The 24,054-nt window shown below is 47.5% G+C and overlaps 2 protein-coding genes across 3 annotated transcripts in view; both read right to left on the reverse strand.

Annotated features, from left to right (window-relative positions):
- Positions 1-22,310, reverse strand: part of LOC144178287 (uncharacterized) — an 84,284-nt gene extending 61,974 nt beyond the window's left edge. For both annotated transcript variants that reach the window (XM_077706026.1, XM_077706025.1), the window contains exon 1: positions 22,074-22,310. In XM_077706026.1, coding sequence (XP_077562152.1) covers positions 22,074-22,218 — 145 coding nt within the window. In that variant the 5' untranslated portion in view covers positions 22,219-22,310. The remainder of the gene's footprint in view (positions 1-22,073) is intronic.
- On the reverse strand, positions 6,163-11,052 carry LOC144178574 (uncharacterized). Its single transcript, XM_077706513.1, has 3 exons — positions 8,229-11,052; positions 7,479-7,622; positions 6,163-6,811 (listed from the first exon to the last, which is right to left on the reverse strand). Exons 1-3 carry the CDS (start codon positions 10,796-10,798, stop codon positions 6,163-6,165), a joined length of 3,363 nt encoding a protein of 1,120 aa, XP_077562639.1. The 5' UTR covers positions 10,799-11,052.
- Positions 22,311-24,054: the final 1,744 nt, after the last annotated feature.

Consider the following 24,054-nt stretch of genomic DNA (forward strand, 5'->3'; position numbering starts at 1 on the left):
CCTGTGTGAGCCAGAAGCTTAGCCACAAGACTTCGGCTACAAAAATAGGGATGGCAGCAGTGAGAGCTGGGCTGGCAATTGTCAAGGGTTGCCTTCCAAAACCCCGGGGTAGTTTTCCTGGACACGCACTGTGCGCTCAAGCGCTTCTCAAGCGAAAAAGTCAAATTCACCAAGGCCAGCTGACTCATGAAATCAACATCATACACACAGAGGCCCTGCGTAAGGGGCACACTATTTCATTGCAGTGGTTGCCAGGAGACTGTGGAATCACGGGAAATGTAATATGTGATCGGCTCGATCGCGAGGGCCACTCCACGAGCTCAACAGCACAACTCCCTTTACCCAAGAATGACGTCAACGGAATAGTCACAACTCTCGGATGGCGCACGCAATTACAGCACTGGCGGAACACGCACCCGCAGGACGCCCCCCTTTACGCTGTACTGTAGACCCGCAGTGTACGTTTCGTATAACACGCGGTTTATCCAGAGTTACAGAGTGGGCTATACATAGCCAGCGCCTCCAAGTAAGCCTATACCAAAAGCTTTCTTAAGAACATCGGTCTGGTGGCATCAACTATGTGTCCCCTTTGCGGTGTGCGAGAGTACACTGATCACCTGTTCTGTGTTTGTCGACGTTTCTTCTCGGCGCGAATGATGGCGTAAAGTTTACTACGGGCGAGAAATCTCAGCATGAAAAACTTTTTAGGCCCCTGGAACAGCAAAGGCAGTGCGGGGCGGCGTTTAAAAGCTCTTGTTTGTGCGTTTCCTTAGAGATCCCGGACTCGACTCCACCGTACGACTCCCTCCGCCGCTATTTCTAGGTATATGTGTGTTTGTGTGTTCGCCTGATTGATTTTCATTTGTTTTCCTCTTCTTATTTGTATTATTCATTTTAGCATGTAATGCTCATTGCATGTTCACCAACCATCTGAAGTAGCAAGCCTATCATCATGCAGGGCTAACCTCTTCGGTCTTCTATAAAACGTCTCTCTCTCTCTCTCTCTCTCTCTCTCTCTCTCTCTCTCTCTCTCTCTCTCTCTCTCTCTCTATTATCCTATCTCTGGCTAAGTCTTGCCCAAAGAGTTTGTAATTAAATGTGTTCTAGCGGTCGCAGCAAGCTCTCTTTAGAACTTTCATGTTCAAGTCACATACTAAAGCTTTGTAAGGCTGCTTTAAATCTCTTCGCAGGCCCACGATGCTAATAAAAAATAACAGCAACGTGGACATCGAAAAGAAGAGAGGCAATTTCACAGCAGCTCAATATTAGAAAGAATGAGGAGTTCAGTGTTATTCTGTAATAAACTTTTTTCGTCAGGAAGGGGCCCAATAACATGCAAATTCACGGCTTTGTCTTTGCGCGTTGGACGTACCTTTAATACAGGGCCCAAGTCGTGGAAACACATAATTAAAAAGTTAAAAACGAACAAACAGAGATCTTGAGGTAAAATTAGTTTCACTAGAAGCAGGTTGTGTGGTACTGGCAATAAGATGTTTTCATTGTGAGGAAGTGTCGAGTGAAAACAGAGGTGAAAAGTCAAGGAGTTAATAAAATCTATTTCACGGGGAATAAAAAAAGTGTAGAGATTAAAACGCTTAGAAACCAGTGTCTTGATTTGAGGAAGTGTATTACAGTACGCTGCAGCTCCCTTGCATCGAAACGAGTCACCGTTTCAAAATTAAATTATGTAGTTTGATGACTCAAAAATCTACAATAAGTACTTCATATTTTCTCTTGAAAATAACACCCCTAAGGCTGGTTTGGATAAGCAGGCTTATTAAACATCTAATTAAAAATGCATCTAATTAACGGTCTCCTGCACCGAAACGTGCGAGACGGAATAAAACTGTATCCGTCAGCGTCGGTTCGTCATTATTAGCCGTAGACATAAATACCAGGGACTGATAACGAGGCTTTAATCACTGGTGGGTGGCTATATCAACTTATAAGCAGTGATTTTATCAGAAATGTAATTCTAGCATTCTTTCCATTTCAGCATTTTTCGTACGTGTGGTGATTACAAATGTCAGTGCTACCACAAAAGTGCATTTTTAATAATATCGGCTTCAGGGTAACTGCTTTGTCCTCTTCTTTAAAACATGTATACACACCACTTCGCTTTCGGCGAACGCAGAGTATTCCCACGTGGTAAAGATATTCTGCCCGCCGCAGCTACGGCACGCCCCAATATAGCCCAGTTGAAACTTCCTTTCGTCAGATCTCCAATTTAAATGGAATCTTCTACCGGGAGATAGTGCTGGTTTGCCATCCTTTAGGGGAGAAGCTCCTAAAGCCATGGGTCTGTCCATCCCTTGTGTCTCGTGGTACGTGACCGCCGCATGCTTTCGGAGATGTCGCAAAGTGGGCCGCGTTGCACGCGCAAGAACCGGCTGCAACCGGCAGCGCAAACTCGGCACCGGGAGCGCGAGCTTGTCTGTGTTCGCCAACGGAGGCGCGAGCGCACGTGCACTGCGAGGGGGAGATCACGCAGGAGATCACGCCACGAACGCAGGCAGTCGTTCTCGGAGATCGAACGAGACGCAAGGACCTTTGCTCGTTTCCTCTCGTCTTGTTCGGGCACAAGTTCGCCCTAAATAGACTTAGTGTTTGCAAACTTCCCATTGCAGCCAGTACAAGAACCTCTCTCGCTTCATTTCACAGATCATAAAGCCGTCGTAATGAAGGGACCTCGCAATCCAATCATGACAACGACGAAATGAAAAGAATAAACGAAGAAACGAAACAACAAACGAACAAGAACAAAATAAAATAACAAAATAAAAGTTGATTTGTACAATGTACGCACACAGTCTTACGTCTTTCTTAATGATGTAATGGGCGAACTTTCACGGGAGAGTTACGGTTACCGATGATCTCCCCCTCTCGAGCTTCGCCCCACTTTTTATCATTCATTCCGTGGATATGGCGTGATTTTTTAAGCTTCTGTTCCACGCATGAGGCTTTCAGCCGCAAAAGTGACCCCTCTGCATCTCGTCCAAATGGGAGCCCTAATTTTCGAACGTTCCCTATAACTTAGTGCGGTAAAAAAGGTGAAAAAAGTAAAAGTACAAATAGCGTAAAAAATTGAAGTAGTTTTATGCGTATGGATGCCTCAATGACTTGCCGTTCGAAAAGTTTGGCCGATGACCCGGTGTGTGCAGACCCGCTAGCGTAGCTCACAAACGAACCACTTCGAAAGACCGTAGTGTTTTACCGCTCCTGCCACGAAACGCCCCTGCGCCCGCTCCTCTCCAACCCTCTGGTCTCTTCCCCTTCTCTTTCCGTCTCCCTTTGCCCATTCTTCCTCTCCTCTATTGCAATCTCTTTCGCTTGTCCTCTTCCTATTTTTATACCAGTTTTGAAGCGATAATTTTTGTGCCTCACTGATGGCGGCATTGCCCCAAAACGAACTGTAGGAAAGCCAACTTCTTCTGACGACGATGATGATCGTAGGGGAAGTGAAAGATTGTTGAAACACGACGCTTTCTCTCTCCGAAAGCCAAGTATCCTCAAAGACAAAAGTCAAAGTTTAAAATCTAAATCGTTGACCCGAAACTCACTGCAGGAAAGCCAACTTACACAATGGGTTTCCACAAAGGCACATCAAGCACGTCAATAAATAAATAAATAAATAAATAAATAAATAAATAAATAAATAAATAAATAAAAAATAAATAAATAAATAAATAAATAAACCCGCAATATAAGCCGACGTCTATCCGATTGCGCCATTCCGACAATGTCAAAGCATTACGAATTTTGGACGTTGACTCTGACGCAGGTTGCATGACAACAGACAGATTCGCGTTTCAACCATCTTTCTTTTAAGAAAGGCGCTTTGAGTTTCATCCCCCGTCTCTTTAACGCCGTTTTGTGACCCTGGTTTCTTTCATTGTTTTGGTGGAAGGCAATGCGATGCGCATATGTATTTAAATAGATGCCCCGATTCTTGTTCATGCGATGGTGTTTTGCTATAAATCTGCTCATCGCTGCCCGTGCGTTATGCAATGCTGCCATGTATGCATTGTGACGCCAGTCCGGTGTTACGTGTAATACATACTTCGCATCCAGGCTCGCTATTGTCTAAGGTACATGGATGGCAGTACCAATATTTCGGATCACGAAAAAGTGGCTATTAAAATTTGTTCCGAGCCCCTCAAAAGGACAGGATACCAAGCAAAGAATGTTGCGCGTTAAAATATTGCTGCCGGCACAGTGAGTTGCACATAACTTCGCCTCCTCTGGAAACGCTCTTGTTTGCAATTTATTTATGATTTTCCCACCAGAAATACTAAAAAACAATAAACAGATGATAGAAATATAAATAAATCGAATATGTAGCACACTAACGGCTAAATGGAGCGCACCACGCGTTAGTTAAGAGGGTCAGGCTTGATTAATGCGAACTCCGATGCTCAATGCGCCGCTGTCAGGTATTCACGACCTCTAGTTGTCGCGATTCAGCTCCACTTTTTTTTTTTTGGGGGGGGGGGGAAGGGGGGGGGGAGATAGAAAGCTGCAGATGAGGCAGAGTCGGAGAAGGGAAGTCCGTTTCGAACTTTTCAGCAGCGTGGTCGCTAGGAACAAGAGGTGATGGTGACGCAAGGAGAAAAATTCTCCTCGCTCTCATACAACAGCGCTGACTCGAGGGGTCGTCGTCGATGCGGGTTATACATTAGTGCAGGCGAACGAATTCGTCACGACACGAGACAGAAAAAGGACCAGCGAACAAGAGGAATGGCCAAGGAGGATGAAAAAAAAAAGTTATTAACGCGGAGAGACACATTAGAGGCAAGATCATGGGTGAGTGCTCGGCGATTGTTTTAGGACCCTGGTACATCGAGCGAGAAAATAGAGGGCAAAAGGAAAATACAGTACAGCAAATAAAACTTTAACATGCTGCCGGCAACATGGGGTCGTGTAATGATTGTCGCGTGACGCCCCTGTAGGGTGCAGTACTCATTAATCAGAGATTCCCGCTGTGGCTTAGGTTTGGGTAATTGATATGTCAAATATTCGGAGTGTCCCAGGCTTAAAAAAGAGCTGAAAGGGTGGGGGTGAAAATGAACGTTCAAGTATGTGTGTTGTCTTTAGGGGGGCGAATTCCCATATTGGCTCGGGCTGTGGAGGTCTCCTGCCGGCGTCGTCAGCATCTCATGTATTCATGGTACTAATACAACACCGGGACACTCGTTTTCCAACGCCTGGCGCTACAACGTCAAGCGTACTAAAAGAAAAGTATGGATAAAACCAGTTCAAAATAAACTGACACGATTTAAGGTTTGTGGTGCGCTCCCTGTCCGCTTCAGTAATCGTCACGCGCAAACCGAAGGTGTTTGCGGACGGGCTATACATAATTTGTGTTACACTCAAATACCCACCGGCTCTTGAGGCCAGGCCTGATCGGGTCCGCTGGTCGGTTGAAGCAAGAAAATCCAACCTTTTTTGGTGATTTTCTTTTCCTTAAAGTGGCGAACTTTGTGTGACTTCATTTGTAGTAGCTTGTTTCCCACCCCAAACAATTTTTCTGCAGTGTGTAGAATGACCGTGTTACATGGAAACTTATTTGATAATTTTCTGTTCTTAGGTCAGCCCTGTTACCACCAGTCGCTACGCCCTTATGTGTGGGTTATAATAAATTCTCTTTATCTCTTTTCGAGGACGAGCCTCCAGGGTGAGGTGCAGGCATTGCATTGCGCTCGAGTTTATCCCTGCCAATACCCCAAATTGGTCCAGATGGGACATGCAAATTGCTAAAATCCGGTTCCACGCAGAAGAGGGCGCCACCACTTCAGCAAGAGCGCGATGCCTCCCCTCACCGGCGCTTCTTCGGTGCCCAGTCAGCGTGCGCCGTGTGGGACGAGATAGACTTACCACCTTTGACATTTGAATGCGCTGATACACTGCATGTTTCGCCTCTCCGTAGTGTTATCTATTATTGAGAGTCGTTGGCTTGATTTAACTGAAATAACTCGTTTTTTTATTTAACTGATTATATTTACACGGTGGCTCGCGCGGCCCATCGGGGAGCGCTCTTCTTGCTCTCTGCGGCGGCGGTGCGCGGGTGCGACTTCCGCTCGCCTGCTCATCGCACCTGGAGCAGCTCGGTTGGCTCGGTGGCGTCATCCCGCGGAGGCGCCGCGTACATTCGGCCATCCTGCATTAACGACCGTCCCGGTCGGAACTTTTGTCTTTGTCCGATTCTGAGCTTTCCGAGTCGATGTCCTTCGCCCAAAGCTTCAGCTTGTCGACGGGGGCTACGCTTGAATATGCCCTTCGTGTCCTCCGGGTGTGTTGGATGTCTCTGATGCGGTAGCGGTCATTGGGAAGCTTCTCGGCTATGACGTACGGTCCCTTGTATTTGACCTTAAGTTTTCGGGATTCTCCGCTCGCTGTGGGTTCTCGCTCAACTAGAACGATGTCTCCCGGTTGAAACTCAGACGGTTCAGCCCGCTTCTTGTCATAACGTGTTTGCTGCTTATGTTGGGCCTCACGAATATTTTCCGTTGCTGCGGCCCTCTTCTCCTCCAACTCTTTGTCGAAATGTTCTGTGAGAGCGTCCTCCACGCAGTCACCCGTAATGCTCCGTGATCTGAAGTTGAACAGAAGTCCAAACGGTGTAGTCTTCGTGGCCTGGTGCACGGTGTTAATAATACCCCACTGCACCTGAGGCAGTGTCGAGTCCCAGTCCCGACCGTCTTCTCTTTTGGTCATGCTTGCCACCGCCGGAGTAATCATGCGGTTGTACCGTTCCACTTGACCGTTGGCTCGTGGGGTGGCAGTTGCAGTCTTGACGTGCGTGATTCGAAAGCTTTCACACATTGCCCTGAACTTCACACTAGTGAATGCAGTCCCTCTATCGGTGATTACCACATTCGGTGGCCCGAAAATGCTAGCAATTTCCTGAAGAAACAGCACCGCTGGTCCAGCCGAAGTGTTACGAACAGCTCGCAACATGACGAACTTTGTAAAGCCATCAACAGCCACAATTATGTACGCGTTGCCCGACTTGCTCCGAACAAATGGGCCGAGATGATCGATGTGGATCGTATGAAATGGCTTGTTCACCTTCTCGATGCTATGCAGCTTGCCTGGTTTTCTTCCGGCGGGCGTCTTGTGGAAAAGGCATTCAACGCAAGCGGCTATGTATCGCTTAACGTAGCGCCTCATGCCTGGAAACCAGTAGTTCTCTCTTAACCTTGACAGCGTCTTGTCCACAGCGAAATGCCCGATGTCGTCGTGACAAGCCTTCACTACCCTCCAACGTGTCTGACTTGGGACGACCCAGAGAAGCCTTTCCTGTGAACCTCCGTCTTGAAACTTCTTGAACACCTTGCCGTTGTGCAACTGATATTCGCTTTGCACGCGCCGATCTTCTTTCGTGAGGCATTGTTTTTTTTTCTAACCTCTCCTTCAGTGCCATTATTTTGGGATCGTTAACTTGCGCGATAGCAAGGCAGTCTTCTACTTCCACGCACGTAGCGAGGATCTGAATGCCGCCAACGACATCGGTCTCTTCGGGAGGGTCGTGTGGTGAGCGGCTGAGTGCGTCGACATGCGCCATGGTCGTGCCCTTTCGATACTCAACATCGAAGGTAAACTCTTGCAGTCGAAGCCACCACCTGCCGATCCGAGGTAGGAGTGTTCGTTTACTCATCGTTGCCCGCACGGCATTGCAGTCAGTCACCACTTTGAAGTTTAATCCTATTAGGTAGGACCGGAACTTCTCCAGCGCCCACACAACTGCCAATGTTTCCAGCTCGTAGGAGTGGTATCTCTCCTCACACTCGGTTGTCCATCGGCTGGCGTACACGACGGGATGGAGCTGCCCGTTAGCTTGCTCTTGTAAGAGAATAGCTCCCAGCCCATCTCTGCTGGCATCTGTGTGAACTTCCGTTCTTGCGTCGAACGAGAAATGAGCCAAGATAGGCTTTTCGATTAACCTCTTTTTCAGCTCGGCGAACGCAAAGTCTTGTTCTGCAGTCCACTTCCAAGTTTCGTCCTTAGAAGTCAGTTTCGTCAAAGGCTTAGCAATAGTGGCGAACCCCTTGACAAATCGTCGGAAATAGCTTGCGAGTCCAAGGAATCGGCGGACCTCGTGCACATTTGTCGGTTTCAGAAATTCAGCTACACACTGAAGTTTGAGAGTTCCTGGTTGCACCCCTTCAGCAGAAATGTCGTATCCAAGGTATTCGACTCGGTCGCAGAAGAAGTAGCACTTACTCAACCGTAGCGTCAGTCCCGCTCTTCGTAGAGCCTCCAAAATCTTTCGCAGGTGCTCGAGTCCCTCGTCTACAGTTGTCGTTGGGAGCAAGATGTCATCCATGTAGGCGAGTGCCACAGAGTAACGCAGAGGTCCCAGAACCGCGTTGATCATCCGCTGGAATACCGCTGGGGCGTTGGCCAACCCAAACGGCATCCGGACGAACTCGTAGTGCCCGTCAGGGGTGACGAACGCTGTCTTGTGTCTGGACTCCTTTTCCATGGGGATCTGGTAATAACCAGACGCCAAGTCGAGACTCGTGAAGAAGCACTTTCCGCGGAGGCGGTCCAGCTGATCATCAATTAGTGGCAACGGGTACCTGTCCTTTTTCGTCACACGGTTAAGTGCACGGTAGTCGACACAAATCCTCAGTTCTCCTGTGTTCTTTCGCACGAGGAGAATAGGGCTGGCGTGGTCGGAAGTCGAGTCGACAACGATTCCCGCTTGCTTCAGTTCTTCGATCATCTCTTTCGTGTGAGCCCTCTCTGCGAAGGAAAGTCGGTAGGGACGGAATCTCACTGGCTCATCTGTCGTCAACTCGATCTTCATTTCCGCTGCACTGGTCTGCCCGATCTCCGAAATGTTGCGTGCGAAGCAATCACGATACTCGTCGATAAGGCATTCCAGCATTTTTCGCTGGTGTGGAGTGACGGCAGGTCCAGTTTTTATCTCTTCGCGTGGCATCGGCTGTCGCTGAGCGACGTGGACGTTTATTTCTCGCTCCGGAATGTCGTCTGGATAGCAGATTTCCGCTCGTGCTACCCGCTCGTGTTCCTTGATGTCCAAGTCATGGTTTGACATGTTCATGATGGGTAGGCGTGTCTCGTACGCCTCGTCAACAGTTACGACGCAGCGTGGTATGCAGTGCTCACGTCCTTCCTGACACCTGAATTGTGCGTCGACAAACACATCTGTGCTGGGCATGCCACCCGTGGCGTAGAGCTTGACGAATCCCACATACTTCGGCGGAACAACGGTTGACTCCTTGGCCCACAGGCAGACTGAACGTTGGGGCAGATCGGGGATCTCAACGGAACGCAGCGTGTCGTCGGTTTCGTGGACGTTCTCGCGCTCCTCAAAAATCCTGACTGTCTGTCGCCGCCTTACAATCGTTACGTGAGGCTGTTCCGTGAACGGCTGCCCAACAAGTAGTGGTATGGACTGCGAGCTGCTTGGTACCACGTACAGATGAACGTCAGCTGTCGCTTGGTCGACCGTGATGGTAGCACTTGCTTCGCCGCAAGGCGTCACACATCCCGATCCATACCCTCCAATAGAGAGCGGTTCTTCGAGTTTCGTGTAGGAGATTTCCAGCCGTTCTGCATCTTCCTGACGTAAGGTTACGCACTGGCTCCCCAAGTCGACGTAGGCACGTATTTCATGTCCGTTCAGTTTCGCTGGCATGAAATATTTCTCGTTCACTGCTTCGGTAGCGCGGAAGTCGGATTTCACAACGTTTTGAGCGACGCGCGGCTCTCGTTCCTTCTTCGCTCTGCAGTCTCTCGTTTCGTGGCCCACTCGTCCGCAAGCGCCGCATCGCGCTTTTCGTTGGGGAGAGGGGCAATGGAGAGACAAATGGCCGTATTCGTTGCAGTTGAAGCACAGCGGTTCCCCTTTCTCGTTGGAGAGAGGCTTCTTCCTCTGTCTGCGTGAGAGGGAGTCTCGGCGATCGTCGGCCATGCTGGCTCCTGTTGCCTTGGTAAGGTGATCGGCCCCTTCGAAGAGCCCCTTTTGATAGTCGGTGAAATGCTTGGCGTTTTGGCGGGAAGCCGACGAAACTACGTTTCCTAGACGATCTTCTAGACGCTTGAGACAGTGAAGCAATTCTTCGGGAGTATCGTACGTGCGAACGCTCACTGCTCGAATTGTGTCTGGATCGTTCAGGCCGGTGATGATGTACTCGACACAGTCTTTGTCACTGATATTACACCGGCGAGCCTTGGCGAGCTTGTCGTAGTAATAAGATTCGATGGGCTCACCTCGCTTGCGACAACGGGCTTCCATTTCACGGTGGAGGCGTTGCAATCCTGATGTCGACGGAAATGCACGCTTTAGTTCGTCTTTCCACTGCACCCACGTTTTGTCCACTGATGACAGGGAATCGTACCAGGTCTTGGCCGGGCCTTCCAATCTGCATAGTGCGTTGCAGGAGGTCAGCCTGTCCGACCAACCGTAAATGTCAGCCAAGTCGTCGACTCGCCGAATCCACGTGTCGACGGTCGAGCAGCCTGATGAAAGGGGATCGAACGATGGCACCAGACGCGAAGTCTCTGCCGCGGGCGTAACGGGCGTGGCAGGCGTCTGTTGCGTTTGAAGGAGCGCCATACCGTTTATCGCCTCCCTCACGGCTGCCTGTACAGCTGCTTGGATGACGGCTGCCATGTCCATCGCCGGCTGTGGTGTCGTGGAGTCACTCGGGACTTCGTTTTCGGATCTCGTGTCGCTGCGCGCCCCGTCGTCACCGCTGGCCTGGTTCGCGCCATCTTCGTTCGTTGTCGCTGAAGATGCTGCGCTTCGCGTCACAGGCCCCATCATAACTGCTGGGCGGCTTCTCACGTTCGGACGTTGTGATTTGATCCCACTTCTGAACTGTTATCTATTATTGAGAGTCGTTGGCTTGATTTAACTGAAATAACTCGTTTTTTATTTAACTGATTATATTTACACGGTGGCTCGCGCGGCCCATCGGGGAGCGCTCTTCTTGCTCTCTGCGGCGGCGGTGCGCGGGTGCGACTTCCGCTCGCCTGCTCATCGCACCTGGAGCAGCTCGGTTGGCTCGGTGGCGTCATCCCGCGGAGGCGCCGCGTACAGTAGGTAGCACGTTAGTGGAAATGACCCGGGATTTTTTAGCACGAAAGTGTTTTATGCCGGCATCCACCAAGGTTTGACTGACGCCATATCCGTCACGGAAATGACGTCACCAGAAAAAGATCCCTTGACGCGGCTGCGCCAGGATTCAGCCGAGAACCCCGTCGCCGTAATGGGAGGTTCCAGGCACTTTACCCACTGCGCTATCAGCTGAAACGCAGACTCCCGTATGAACGCGTCATATATGCTTGCTATAGCCTCCTTCATTTAGATGGTGCTGACGTCTACGAGAGGTGAAGCGAACTAGTGCATTACGATGCTAATCGACAGTTGCCGCTAGCTGAGCTGGTCACAACGCAGCCGTCTGCCGTACACTCCACGCAGCAGAAACGCAGTGGTCGTACATTTGCCAAAGCGACGTGCCAGTCGTCTTTCGCCAAGCACACCCATAAGACAGCCCGTAAATCATGCTCTTTCGGTTTAGCGGACCGTGAGTTCATCAAACGATTCGCTGGCAACCCCTTCGGTTTCGTTCGCATGGTTTGCGAGCGCGTGTCGTTTCATTCGGGTTTCCGCAGTGCTCCGGCGCATGCAATCCAGTGTCTAATGCTGCTGCGTCAGACAGTGTCACATTGACGAAGTATAAATAGCGATGTACAAGTTCATATCAATGCAGAATAAACATTCAACTCGTCCTGTGAAGGCACATTTCGCTTTGGAGTTTTACCGATTCCTATTAAAGAGGGAGCAACCACATTTTTTTCTCTTTGCTGTCTTGTTTTAATTTTCTTGCAGGGATATTTCTAGCGCAATATGCGCGCACAGTAAAGTGCGCGCATATTGAGCAAGACAACTTTGAGGACTGTAACGTCCGAATGACAAAATCTACAAATTTTGTGGCTTGGCTTACTTCTTGTAATTCAGTCGCTTATGATTTAACTGAAACTAATGCCATCTCTAGTTTCGACTGAGATCAAAGTGTAGTAATAGCAGTTTTGACAGTATGGTTTTATATTGCGAGGTGGGGAAAGCTGGTAAGAATGGTGGCGCGGTCAACTATGAATATCTTTTGTGTAGAAGAGATAAAGGTATTTTCAGAGGTACAAATTTGTTCTCTTTCCTCAGAATGCAACAAGTGGTAACGCTTAAATGTTCTGGACAAAACTTCAATCAAAGCCTGGGATATAGGGCTCTCAGCTTGATATTTTTATGTTTGCTACATATTTAGCCGCGATAATAGTCACACACAGTAGATGAACGCGTACATGTACATGTAGAATGTTGCACCAGAAATTATGCGTCAGTAATATGAACCTTTGCATTAAGAAATAAGTTAAAGATAAATGTGTGTTGGGGATAATGTTTGTTGGTCATTTTTAATGCGAAGCAGTATACCTCTAACCAGCCAAGGAAATTTTCGTGTCCGCGTCAGCAGAAAACTCCCAGGCCACCTTTGGCTCCACAAACAAACATCCCAGGCTACTACTGGCTGATGACTACACGCAGGCTACACAAACTACTCGCCCCGCCAGTGATCGAACCTGGGCCTGCGTAGGGAAACGGAGCAAAAGCCCGTCGTATTGCCGAATAAACTGCGCCCATGCATGGGGACGGGGAGACAGACGGTGGTTTGGATTCTACGTCTGGGGCGGAGGAGGACGCTTTTTGGAGGTGACACATGAAACAAGAGTGAGGGTGTGGCAGTGAGAGAGATCCTCTCCGTTTTCTTTCTGCCGACGTGGCTGCGTTCGGGACGCCGCCCCCCGAATTCCAATTCCAGGGTACGACTGGCACTCAGAGTCCCTGGTTTGGTTTCACTCTTTGTAGAGCCACGTGACGGAATTCAAGTGACGCCGCGCTGGTAATCGTTGTTTGTGTCGTTTACAGCTTCCCAGTCCAACCACCTTCACAGCGCGGATTGGAGCCAGTTTTTTAATGAATTGGTTAGTCCAAAAGCGAAACAAAATAAATTAATGTCATTACTAGCGCTTTAATACTTCAATCATTTGTTATATACGGCATTATTTGTTTCCAAAAGAGCGATTATTAATTTTACGTGAAGGTCTCATGCCAGCACAAGCCTCTCAACTTCAGTAATTAGTATTGCGTATTCGTATTGTAATTCAGGAATTTCTATGGCGGTCTGTATTAAAAAAAAAAAAAAAACTTGCTTATGTTCGAAGCAGCAATACAAGCGTATGCATAAGAAAACAGGAAAATATCTCAGTTATACAACTGGCCACATACAAAGCAGTACAAAATATAGGTTTCTATTTCCCCCTACCCGCAAAGCTAAGCGCCCCGCACTTGGTTCTATTGGCGGTGAGCGTGCCCACGGGCGGCGCTGCGAAGTGCGCCTCCGTGACGTCGACTTAGCGATTCTCGCATTTGTCGTCTGCTTCACTCGTGCTCGTTCTCCCTGCTGTTTCTTTGCGCTCGGTTGACGTGTTGATTAGATAAAAACTCTCCGCACCAGATTTTGCGTGTGCGTGAGTTTTTATCTAATAATAGACTTAAAGGCGTGTGTTAAAGTATAGTCTTCGATACCGCTACAGAAGAAACATTGCGCGCGTCGCCCCATTCCTTGCGAAGACGGTCCTGTGTTGAGCGCGAAGAGTCAGAGCTAGGCGTCAGCTTATGTATTAAGCAATCTTTCGTAGAAAGGCAACCGCCAGCTGCTAGTAACCGACAACAGCGAAAATACAAGACCAAAACAAATTCCAGGCCTTCAGGGCTGTCGACTTAGCAGAAGGCAATACGATTTCCGGTAATCATATGTAAGGTAAAACAGTTTTTGTGACCTTGCCGAACACATGAAAGTATTGTATCACATCCCTTTACGTTGTCATGGCATAAAAGTATGCCGACATGTATTATGGGCTGCAAAAACTGTAGGTTGAGTTTTAAATAACCCACTGTGTGTATAGGCGCGTGCTGGTTTTATACCAGGCTTCTAAGCAGTATGGAGGTTTATTGAGCAAACCAGTCACGTCTACCTTAAAGGTGCACTACCACTATGTTTTTCAGACCTTGGGGGATATTTCAGTACATTTTCCACAGCCATATCTTACCAATATTCACATATGCGTTATAGGAAAACAACGATCAAGAGGAGAAGGAGCAGGAGGAAACTTTATATAACAGTAAAATCGATCGAGCTGATTAGTGGGCCGGGTCCTCAGTCCAGGACAAGAGGGTAAGGGTAATTCTCTCCAATTCATATAACGCCATCCCGAGAAGACCAGGATTTGTTCTTTACGCATGGAATTTTTTGGAAAACAGTAAAGAGCTGCTTGGAAATATTCGTCGGTCTCGATTCTTGTAATCTATGCACGTAAACTATTTATTGCGTTCGTTAGCGAGTATATCAATCCTTCAATACCGTAATAATGTCAATTCTTCGGATTGAGATTTAGTTCGTTATGATGGTAGTTACGATAGAATTTCGGAGCACAAAAGCCGCCTTCCAGTACTCTGGACTACGTTGTCTGTGGCACGATGGCAATGGCGTGGCACAAACCTTCTCATTGTATTTGATTGTAAATAAACAACGCACACTGCGGATATGAACCTTCTTGCACGCAGCCATAACGAAAGCCAATTTGTGAATGTATGCCATACAGCCTGAAGAAACTATCCACACGATTTTTGCGAGCCTCCCAAACATCCCCAAGCCTACTAAAAGATGTTTGTGGAAATGCAGAAAAATTAATGCACTGGGCACAACAACAAAAAATTCATCTAATACAAGTCTAAACAACCAAAGAAATAGAAGACAGCCGCTTTATTCCCTGCTGTGCGATGCCTGATAGTCGGTACGTAGCATTAGACTGTTGAGTCTTCATAAGAGCATCTCAAAAATACTGTAGAGGAGCCGGAGCATTTTAAATACTTTTCGGGGAGCTCTGAGCGGTAAACCTCGCGAATAAGCCACAAAGGACTAGTTACACACAATCTTCTGACCGATACTCTGAAGAAAGTGCATCTCTCCTCGTGTGTTGCAAACTTGTGCGGGATACAATTTGAAAGGGTTCACATGTGTCAGAATCTGGCACAAAATAACTGAATTACTAGCAATACGCGTTTTAATGCTGTAAATAATCAAAGCGGGCAATTTCTAGCACGGGCCCTCCTGCCCATTATAAGCGGAGTGTAGCAGACGACAGCGGCGCGAGTCCCTGAGCCAACGTGAGAGCCAGGGGGCGCCACTCAAACATCTCACCGCCAATTCTTTGTTCTCTGAATATTCTTTGATTATGCGAAAATCGATTAGAGTTGATTTTGAGACCTCGAAGATAAAGCATACGGGCGGTTTTCATATTGCCCCGTCTTCAAAAATTAAGGCAAAATAATGTCACAAAAGAGTTACGTGTCACAACCTATACGTTTTCAATCATTCCCACAGCGCGCGTACAGCGGTTTGCGACGACGCCCTTCGAAATAGTAAAGACAACGAAAGAAGATGAGACCTCGAATGCTTCCCCTTGCATGCTTCCTTCGCTTGTCTTCTCACGTACACCGGAGCATGTAAAAGAAAGTGTTCCAGTTGAGAGCGACAATCAAAACACGGTCCCGACACGTGAAACGGGCCCGAAGAAACGCAAAGCCGTAGAAAAAGCCCTATGGCCGCAGACGTCAGCCCCATGCAATGCAGGCTCTTTCTTCTTCCATGCAGACTCTCCACCAGCGGAAACTTGAGCGAGCGGCGCATTCAGTGTGCGCGGGGGATCGGGACCCGATCGTCTTGCGTCCGGGCTCGCGCTGAATGCGGCGGAAATGTTCGGAAGGTTGCTGCCGCCGTACCATTGGGTGCCGGCTCCTTCGGTGGAACTCGCGACGGGGAAAAATGAAGGAAGCTTCACGTCTGAGCGTCGAAGAGCGCTGAAAAGATGTGACCGAAAAAGCGGGACGTACCACGAAAACTGCATACTACCAAAGCCAACTTAGACCGTATTTGTATCTTACAAAAAATGTGTGTTCGATTCATAGAAAATCTTAAGTGGGACGGCCATACCCTTCCATATTTTTACAAAAATAACCTCCTTAAAACAGAAAATATTTATCTCCAACGCTTGGCTTTCAAGATATTCCATGACGGAATACCCGATCCTGTCGTGTATCTCAATAAATTTAAAAGAGAAAAATGTCGTTATGACCTCAGGCCTGAACCGTACGTAACAAAACGTGTTCGCACATCTTACGGTAAACAAACGTTAGGCTTCCAAATTCCTCACTTTTTAAACAACTGGAATCACCAAAGTTTTTCAAAGCTCTTGTTCGAACGGCTTATTGAAAAAGAAATAAAACATTTTTTTACAAAGAAAATAATTGTTGAACCTGCCACCTTGTATGCCATATTTTGTGCCATCACATTGGTGTTGAATGCGATGTCATTGTTTATTGTATTCTCATTGGGTATAGGCCACATACCGGCTATAAGTACCATCCCCGGTCTCAATAACACCATTTAGTCGGGTTATTGTTTGTTTGGTTTATAATTTTCAGTTTGCTAAAAAATTGTTTTGATTTTTGTACTGTCTCAACAATTCTTGAATTGCGTTATCACACTATGTTCTCATGTACGTTATTCTGTAAAATTAACCTGTAATTATGTTTATACATTATCGCCTACGTCGCAGTATGTTATGATTATGTCATAATTTGCAGTCTTAAGTTGTTAAATGTGATTTGTTAAGTTGGTGCTGCTGCCGTTGTGGAACTTCAGATACGGGGCCTCATCAGGCGTCTTGAATGCCTATTCCCCCGTTCACTTCGACAGAGGATGAAAATCGAAATGTACAGTGTGATGTACTTGTATCATGGCCAAAATATACAAAAATAAACAAACAAACAAACAAACAAAAAGAACGTCAGTGGCTGGACTGGCAGAATTCGCTGCACTTTGATATTTTCTTTTTTGCCGTGCAGGGTTGTCTATATATGTCTCGTGTCTTAGTTTCCCCATGAATGCATTTTTTGCAGATGCAGGACTACACCCAAGGTAAGTGTTTATAAATTTTCGTTATGGTTTTGTTTCATTTTTTTCGATCTATTTTGTTCTCTTAATCGCATGATGAAGGTAGCTAAGAGACGCCTTTGTGATTTTATTGGTCAATTTATGGTTTATTTTTGTTCTTCATTGCTGTGTTTCGTTTTTTCCCTCAACAAATGATGGACATTTACACCATTATGACGATTAAATGCATCTACTTAACAAGTCATTATTTTTGTGCCCATTCATCGTGATACACGGTTGGTGCTTCTTGATAGTTTTTTGTTATGTTTTGCGGCTCTGTTTTTCCGATTAAACTTATTGTCACAATCATCCGACGGCGGGGTATAACATCAACATCTGATTTTAATCGTTCCTTCGTATTTGAAAGCGAAGCAGTTAGGCCGTCGTTTCCTGTGCTTTTTGTTGCTCTTTGCGGGCAGAAAAAAGTAGGGGGCGTAGGGAATGAACGTGACACAGTGGCCCACGTGCTCCCGGAGAGCGAAAAAACAAGAAGAAGAAATAAATCTAGTTCCACCCAGTGTGAAATCATCTCAAGCAGCGTAGCTGTGGTTTGCTTGTGTAGGCCCAAGCGACAACGGGCACTCCCCCGAGAACGGTCACGCCGTTCCCCCGCAAGTTCTACGGTTCGTGAAAAGCAACCGGTAGCAAAATGTCAGCGGCCGGAGGCTCCGCCTCCTCTTCCTCCCTTAGAGGCAGGGAAAGCAACCCGCCCTGAGCGACCACTGCGGCCTCTATCGGTGGCTCCGGTAAACGGTTTCTGCGTGACCACCTGCGTAACGCACAGCCTACAGCAGACATAGAAAAGGGTCGACCTACAACAGCTTCGCTGTTAAAAAGGAAGGTCGGAAAAAGAATCAGCGCGGCACGGTCACTCACTTGATGCCTCCCCATTGCGCTGGCGGGAGAACACGACGTCGACATCTAGAAGACGGAACACCGCTGCTTTCTCGGGTGTTTGGTTGCGTGTACGTCAAGAAACCGGCTCCCCTGCCAAAACTCCACATTGTGAAGAGTGCCGAGTAGCGCCGCTAGTTCTGTTCATTAACACTCGGTATTCATGTAGCGGTGGACTTTAGGATCCAACGGGAAGTCATTACCACACCCTTGAACGTCCAAACCACGGTGTAGGCGTTTACCACAAGGTCAGTCCGCTCACTCATCGGACGAAATAAAACTCTTCCAACGAGCATTTCTTCGTTTCAGTTGATGTTATTGCGTGTTTGGAGTGCTATACAACCAACAGCTTTGCTGGCCATCCAGTTCTGTAGGACAAGACTGGTCCTCAATTTTTGTTAGTTTTTGCATTTATCACTTCCGGTTCTTTTTAAAATCTCCATCTACACTGGCTATTAGAACGTTTACTTGCTGTAACTTCGTCAATTACTAATTTTGTGATTTGATAGAAGGCATTAAACTTTTCGCCGCTGGGATACTGCGCAAAGAATGCTGATTCGCTAAATCTGCCTCCACGCCAGGAAACTCTCGCTAACACTCCACCCTACCCTAGTTACCGTTTTATAATTTGGTTAGAGACCCCCACTTCGACTTTAACACTCGCCGACCTCTAGTTGGTTTGAATTCCCGGCACGTCGCAATTCCTACGAAGGCGGGCTGGCGGAAACTAGCTAAATTAGAAACCAGAAATGCCCACAGCTGGAGAAACGGTTTCTGCTCCGCGCACACCGGACTCTAATAACGACAGAAACAGCAGCACAACGCGTATACGGTCTGACACCGGGATTTGAGAGAAGATGTAATGCAGAAAAAGGCGCTAGCGGTGTGTCATAACTGGAAGCTCGGCGACGGTGCATAGGGGTTTCAAAACGATCGATGTCTCTTTGAAGAGAGCGTGTCTACAGAGCGCTGAGGCTGCCGTCGTCGAGCCCTGAAGGAAAGGCCGTTGAACAGGATAACGAGGCAATCTGCCCACTCGAGTGCGTCGACGGCGACAGTTGAGAGACGGGTGCAAACTCATTGCTTCGGAGCACTAATTGGAGCGTAACTGCGTGCGAAGTACAGGGTTTTGCGGATCTTTACATTTCCAGTTAGTGCGAGACGGAGGCAAATATTAGTGTTCTGAACCGGCAACCTGATTCGCCTCGCACAGTAACTCGAATCGAATTTTTTCCTGAAGCAGTCCCGTCAGTTAAATTCGATTTCGCAGAAACAAAAGAAATGCAAGGCAAGTTACCGCTCGCAAATAATTCACTCAAAGTATATTTCGAGTCCCAAACCTCATCTGCATGGCGTAGCACTCTGCGTAATTTTTCATCCACTTGCATTTCCTGGTGAGCAATTTGCGGATATTTAATTTAATTTATACTAAAAGAGCCGTTATTCAGATCGCTGTTCATATTTGTTTTTTGTTCTTTTAGTCGGCGTGTGTGGAAGTTTTCGTTTTAATAAATAAGTTGAAGATGTGAATTAGAAGGTACCCTCGGTAAAAGGTTTTGTGTTATTCATAAAACGCGCTTCCCAGGGAGGTTGTTTTGTTCACAGAAGTTTCCTTGCAGCCCAGTCACCAGAGGGCCGAAATAGTGTACTGAAAGGAGATTATGAGACAGCGCGCAGCCCGGTTTCATAACAGCCACACGAGTGTGTTATTGCAATGATTTGTAAGTCTTCCTACATGCCCACTTACATACCTTAAGTGAACCAGCCTCATTTCCATCATTTCGAGGGAAACGGCTGTCGGCCGTATTTGACTACTTGTAAGAAATCGGCGTTGCTGAGATGATTTAAGTCTTACTATCGCATCCTGTTGCATATCTGGACAATCGCGCTCGCGCTCGAAGCTGTACCCAATTATTTGTTCCTTCTCATTTTTCTCCATGTTGTTTACCCCACTTCCATTAGGCGCTTTCTTCCATCATCCTCATCCACATCCCCGCAGAGTAGCGCGTAGGCGACAACGTACCGGCAGTCCTCTCTACCTTTATCGACTAAACAGCCCCCCCCCCTTTTTGCTCTTAGTGCTACTTCCTTGAACAAATCTGGAAAACAATACAAAAAATATTTGGACCGATATATGTCTCGCGTGTATAACGAAAAAAGTAAAGATAAAATTCACCTGGGTCTCTCTGGGTCCGTGCTGAAGCGACACGTAGGCAAGAAGGCGTGACTCTTAGCGCAGGGCTACATGAACTTACGCGATTACACAATCTATAACGGGTGCCGGTATGTAAACACTCGGGCGTTTTATTTCTTAGCCCTATCGCAAGAACAGCCCCCGTCACTGCCGAGAGTTTAAACCACAGCTGCCCGCTCTGTCGCGCAATGCCACAGGCATTATTAAGTCGCCCTGGTGGGTGCGTGAATGAAAAACACCGAACGCTCTAGCTCTATTATTTGAGTTTCAGGGTGAGTTATGTAATCCCTATCAGTTGTTTCCACTCGCTATAGCTGCCTTAAATATACAACCGCGCACACAGGTGCCACCAGGAAATCTGTTTGTCACCAACTGCACACTACCGCAATCTGTTTTCGAGCAGCGAGCTAGCAGACAGCTAGAGAGTATTGAGCAAGGAAATTCGCCACTGCATGGCCTTTAGTGATAAGATAACAAAATCGAAGCCACTTCTCGTTAATTCCAAGTTTATTGTAGCAGCTTCTTTATTCGACAGAACGCAGTAACTGAATCAATAAATTGACACAGCGAGGCAGATTTTCCTTTGAGTATGTCGATATAAGCATCGAGACTCTTATTGTGGGATGACATTTTATTTGAAAAAAAATTATCTGGATCTCGGAAAAGAGAAGCATTTTGCAGGATCATTGATGTACCGACTGAAATTCGCAGACGACTCCTCTTGCCGTCTTTACAAATAGTCGCAGCGGACGCGCCCTCTTTTCTTACGCTTCCATGATGACGTCCTTGAAATATACCACTAAGTCGATTTGTTTTAAAATAAAACTGAAATAAAATCTTCAAACTGAGAGCATTCTGACGGCTGATACAAAAAAAAAAAACATCCTTCATTTTGAAATGACTCAGCTCGGTAACGCTCCGCAGAGAGCAGATGTAAAAAGGCCAGCTATCGTTCAAATGAGCTTCTACAATGCGAGTTCCAGGCTCAGGCTCAGGCAAAAAAAGAAAGGAGATAATAAATCCACTCCTTGGTTTAGCCGCCAAAGCGCGCACGCAATACGAATACCAACGGCTGTGCCCGTTCACAGAGACGTGGCACCGATCAAGAGGGGTTGCGTAACACAAGGTTTAAGAAACTCTGAAATTCTAATATGCTGTAAGGGTTCAGGCGTGGAGCCGCTATTGTTTTTCCAAAGCTCCACACGTACCATGAACATTCATGTTGCCGAAAAATAGTTTACTGGATGTCACTAGCATAAGGTGGGTGCGTGTCTGCCACCAGCATTACTACAGTCTGGGGATATTCTCACGGGAATATCCTAATGCGACTGTGTGTGGAACACAAGTCCCATAAAATCCCAGTTTGTCTCCACTAACGTGAAACCTGGGGAGGGGCGAATCATGCAGTATATAAGTGCATTCTTGGTGCCTTCTCGTTTTTGCCAATGGAAATGAAACCATTGGGGGTTACAGGCATACACCTTTACTGTAAAAGTCTGTTGTCTTTGATGAACGGAGTTATCTAACGCCAGGCGTAAACCAGGGTCCCGGTGTTCTTTTAGTACGGGTTACGAAGCGCTCCAGCGCGAGGCGTTAAAAAGTGCCCTGGTGTGTTTTTAGTGTGCGTTACGTACTAACGCGACGACGAGACGGCAATTACGACGACGACGACGATTACGATGACGACGTCAAGAGACGCCAACAGACACTGCCCCTAGGGGGCTTCGCCCCTAAAACGTTACCGTTTTTACAGCCAGGTGGAAATGCCGCAAGTAACGAACCTCTTTTCGTTTTACGGTGTGTTGCGAACACTCGCGGTTCGTAAAATCTTCTCGCCTCAAAGCTCATTCCGCGTACTGCGTCAGGTCACCGCGCTCAACTGAGGCGCACAAACTCACCAGTGGAGGGTGTTGCAGTGGAGCATTCGGCCACAGTCAGCACTGCACCCAGGTACAGCAGAAACCTCACCCAGTGCTTTGGTACACTTAAAAAAGCGAGGCCATTCGATGCTACCGTCGCGAAGCCGGCGCACGAGGTTGACATCGCCACTCCTTCGGCCGATGCCGCCACGCGTGCGTTCGCCTCCGCTCCTGGAAGGGCGCACGGGAAGGTAAACGCGCCCGCAGCCTCCGAGAGCCGGGTTTCGACTCGGCTCCGAGAGGCGCCCGGGGAGGGGAGCCGCGATTGATGCCGCGCCCTCCTTCTCGGCTTCCCCTTCCTTCCTCCCCTCTCTTCCTCCTTCGCCTGCCCCCCGGCGTGCTCCTCGCGCCCTTTTCTTTCCCTCGCATCTGTGATATCGAGGAGGGTCGATGTGAGCGACGAGGGCTTCAAAGCTCGAGCAGTGGCAGCCTGGTTTCCAGCCTATGCGGCCCGAGTGCAGCAGTGTGAACTAACGAAGGGCTAACTGCGCGGCAGAAGGAAGATGCACTGCTTCAAAGAAAACAGCTTCGAGTAAACTCATAGTTTAGTTCGGAGTTTGTCCGGGAATCCTGCAGGAATAGCTAATAAATAAAAAAACAATATTTTTTGTGAACTGAACATAAGCTTGTTTTGTCTTGCGGGAGGGTGCGTTATGTTAATTTCTATTTTTTATTATTCATTAAGGGCTGCACATGTGAAATATAACTCCTAATTTGTCGAGGCAGAATGGTCGTGTCTGGCAGTAGACACTACTTCAGTTTTCGACTATGTAACACCCAGAAAACAGTTGTCGCATACAATCCTCTACAATTTCCCCCTCCATTCAACTCTCCTGTATAAATAAAAGCGTGCAACCAAAATCAAGCACTACCTTATAGACTAAGCTCTTCATAATATCAGCATAAGACCTTTTTTAGTTAATGTTCATGAGTAATAAGCGCTTAGTGCAGTTAACGGTCACAGCCACAGGGAAGTTCCGAGAACCCCTAACAAGATGTTAAGCAATGCTTGTTCTCTTTACGTCAGTCAACCACCCACTAAGCCGACTAATCTTGTCAGAGCTAGATTCGCCTTTAATAAGGCGAGGCCACTGAAAGCAACATCAAAATTTTAGCCATTCCACGATGGGAAGGGGGATGCACAGCAAAGCTTAGGTGATATAAAATTGTGAACGAAGGTAAGAGTAATCCATACCGGGAAAGTCTCGTAAGACACCAAATGCGCCTAACATACATGACCGCTATCCCGGTGCAAGACCAGAGAAAACAGGGTATGCCTTTACGGAGAACGCATCCAAGGAGCGGCTGCGGAAAGTGCACAAGAAAATGGAGCCAAGAAACCAGTGTATAACATAAGTAGGATGGAATTCCAGTGGCCCTCCGGTCTGTGTTTCCTTTTCCCCCTATTTCTTGTGTGTGTGACAACGAATGCCCTCGTGAGGTAAGAGATCGGGAGCAGACGGCATGCATGAGAGCGTCAGGTATGGGTATAGACGATGCTATCTGCAGATGCGCGACTTAAAGAACAGGTTAGGACAAAACAATCAAAACAATGAGAAAACAACTGAAAGTACCATAAAAAGGGGCGGGTTGTACACTGGGGCCCTGGTGGAGCTATACGCTGAGATTTATGCTCGGACGAACAAGCACCGAAGTTTTGCGTTTAGGAATTGCTCAGCGGGCTGACGCATTTCGCTGAGTTGCACATATAGGATGGGTCTGGTGTTGTGATGGGGGAATATTGTTGTCGCAATTCCTAAACTGCATGGTAAAAGTGAACCTACACGAGCGAGATTTCTGGTTTTCTGGAGGCTGCGTTGGAACCAGCCCCCTAAAACTTTTAATGACCACCTACTGCCCGCTTTTGTTTGTTTGTTTGTGTGTGTGTGTGTGTGTGTGTGTGTGAGTGTGTGTGTGTTTTTGTGTGTGTGTGTGTGTGTGTGTGTATGTGTGTGTGTGT

This window comes from Haemaphysalis longicornis, unplaced genomic scaffold (genome assembly GCF_048455015.1).
Source record: "Haemaphysalis longicornis isolate Haplotype H1 unplaced genomic scaffold, Haemaphysalis longicornis Haplotype H1 scaffold_4, whole genome shotgun sequence".
NCBI lineage: Eukaryota > Metazoa > Arthropoda > Arachnida > Ixodida > Ixodidae > Haemaphysalis > Haemaphysalis longicornis.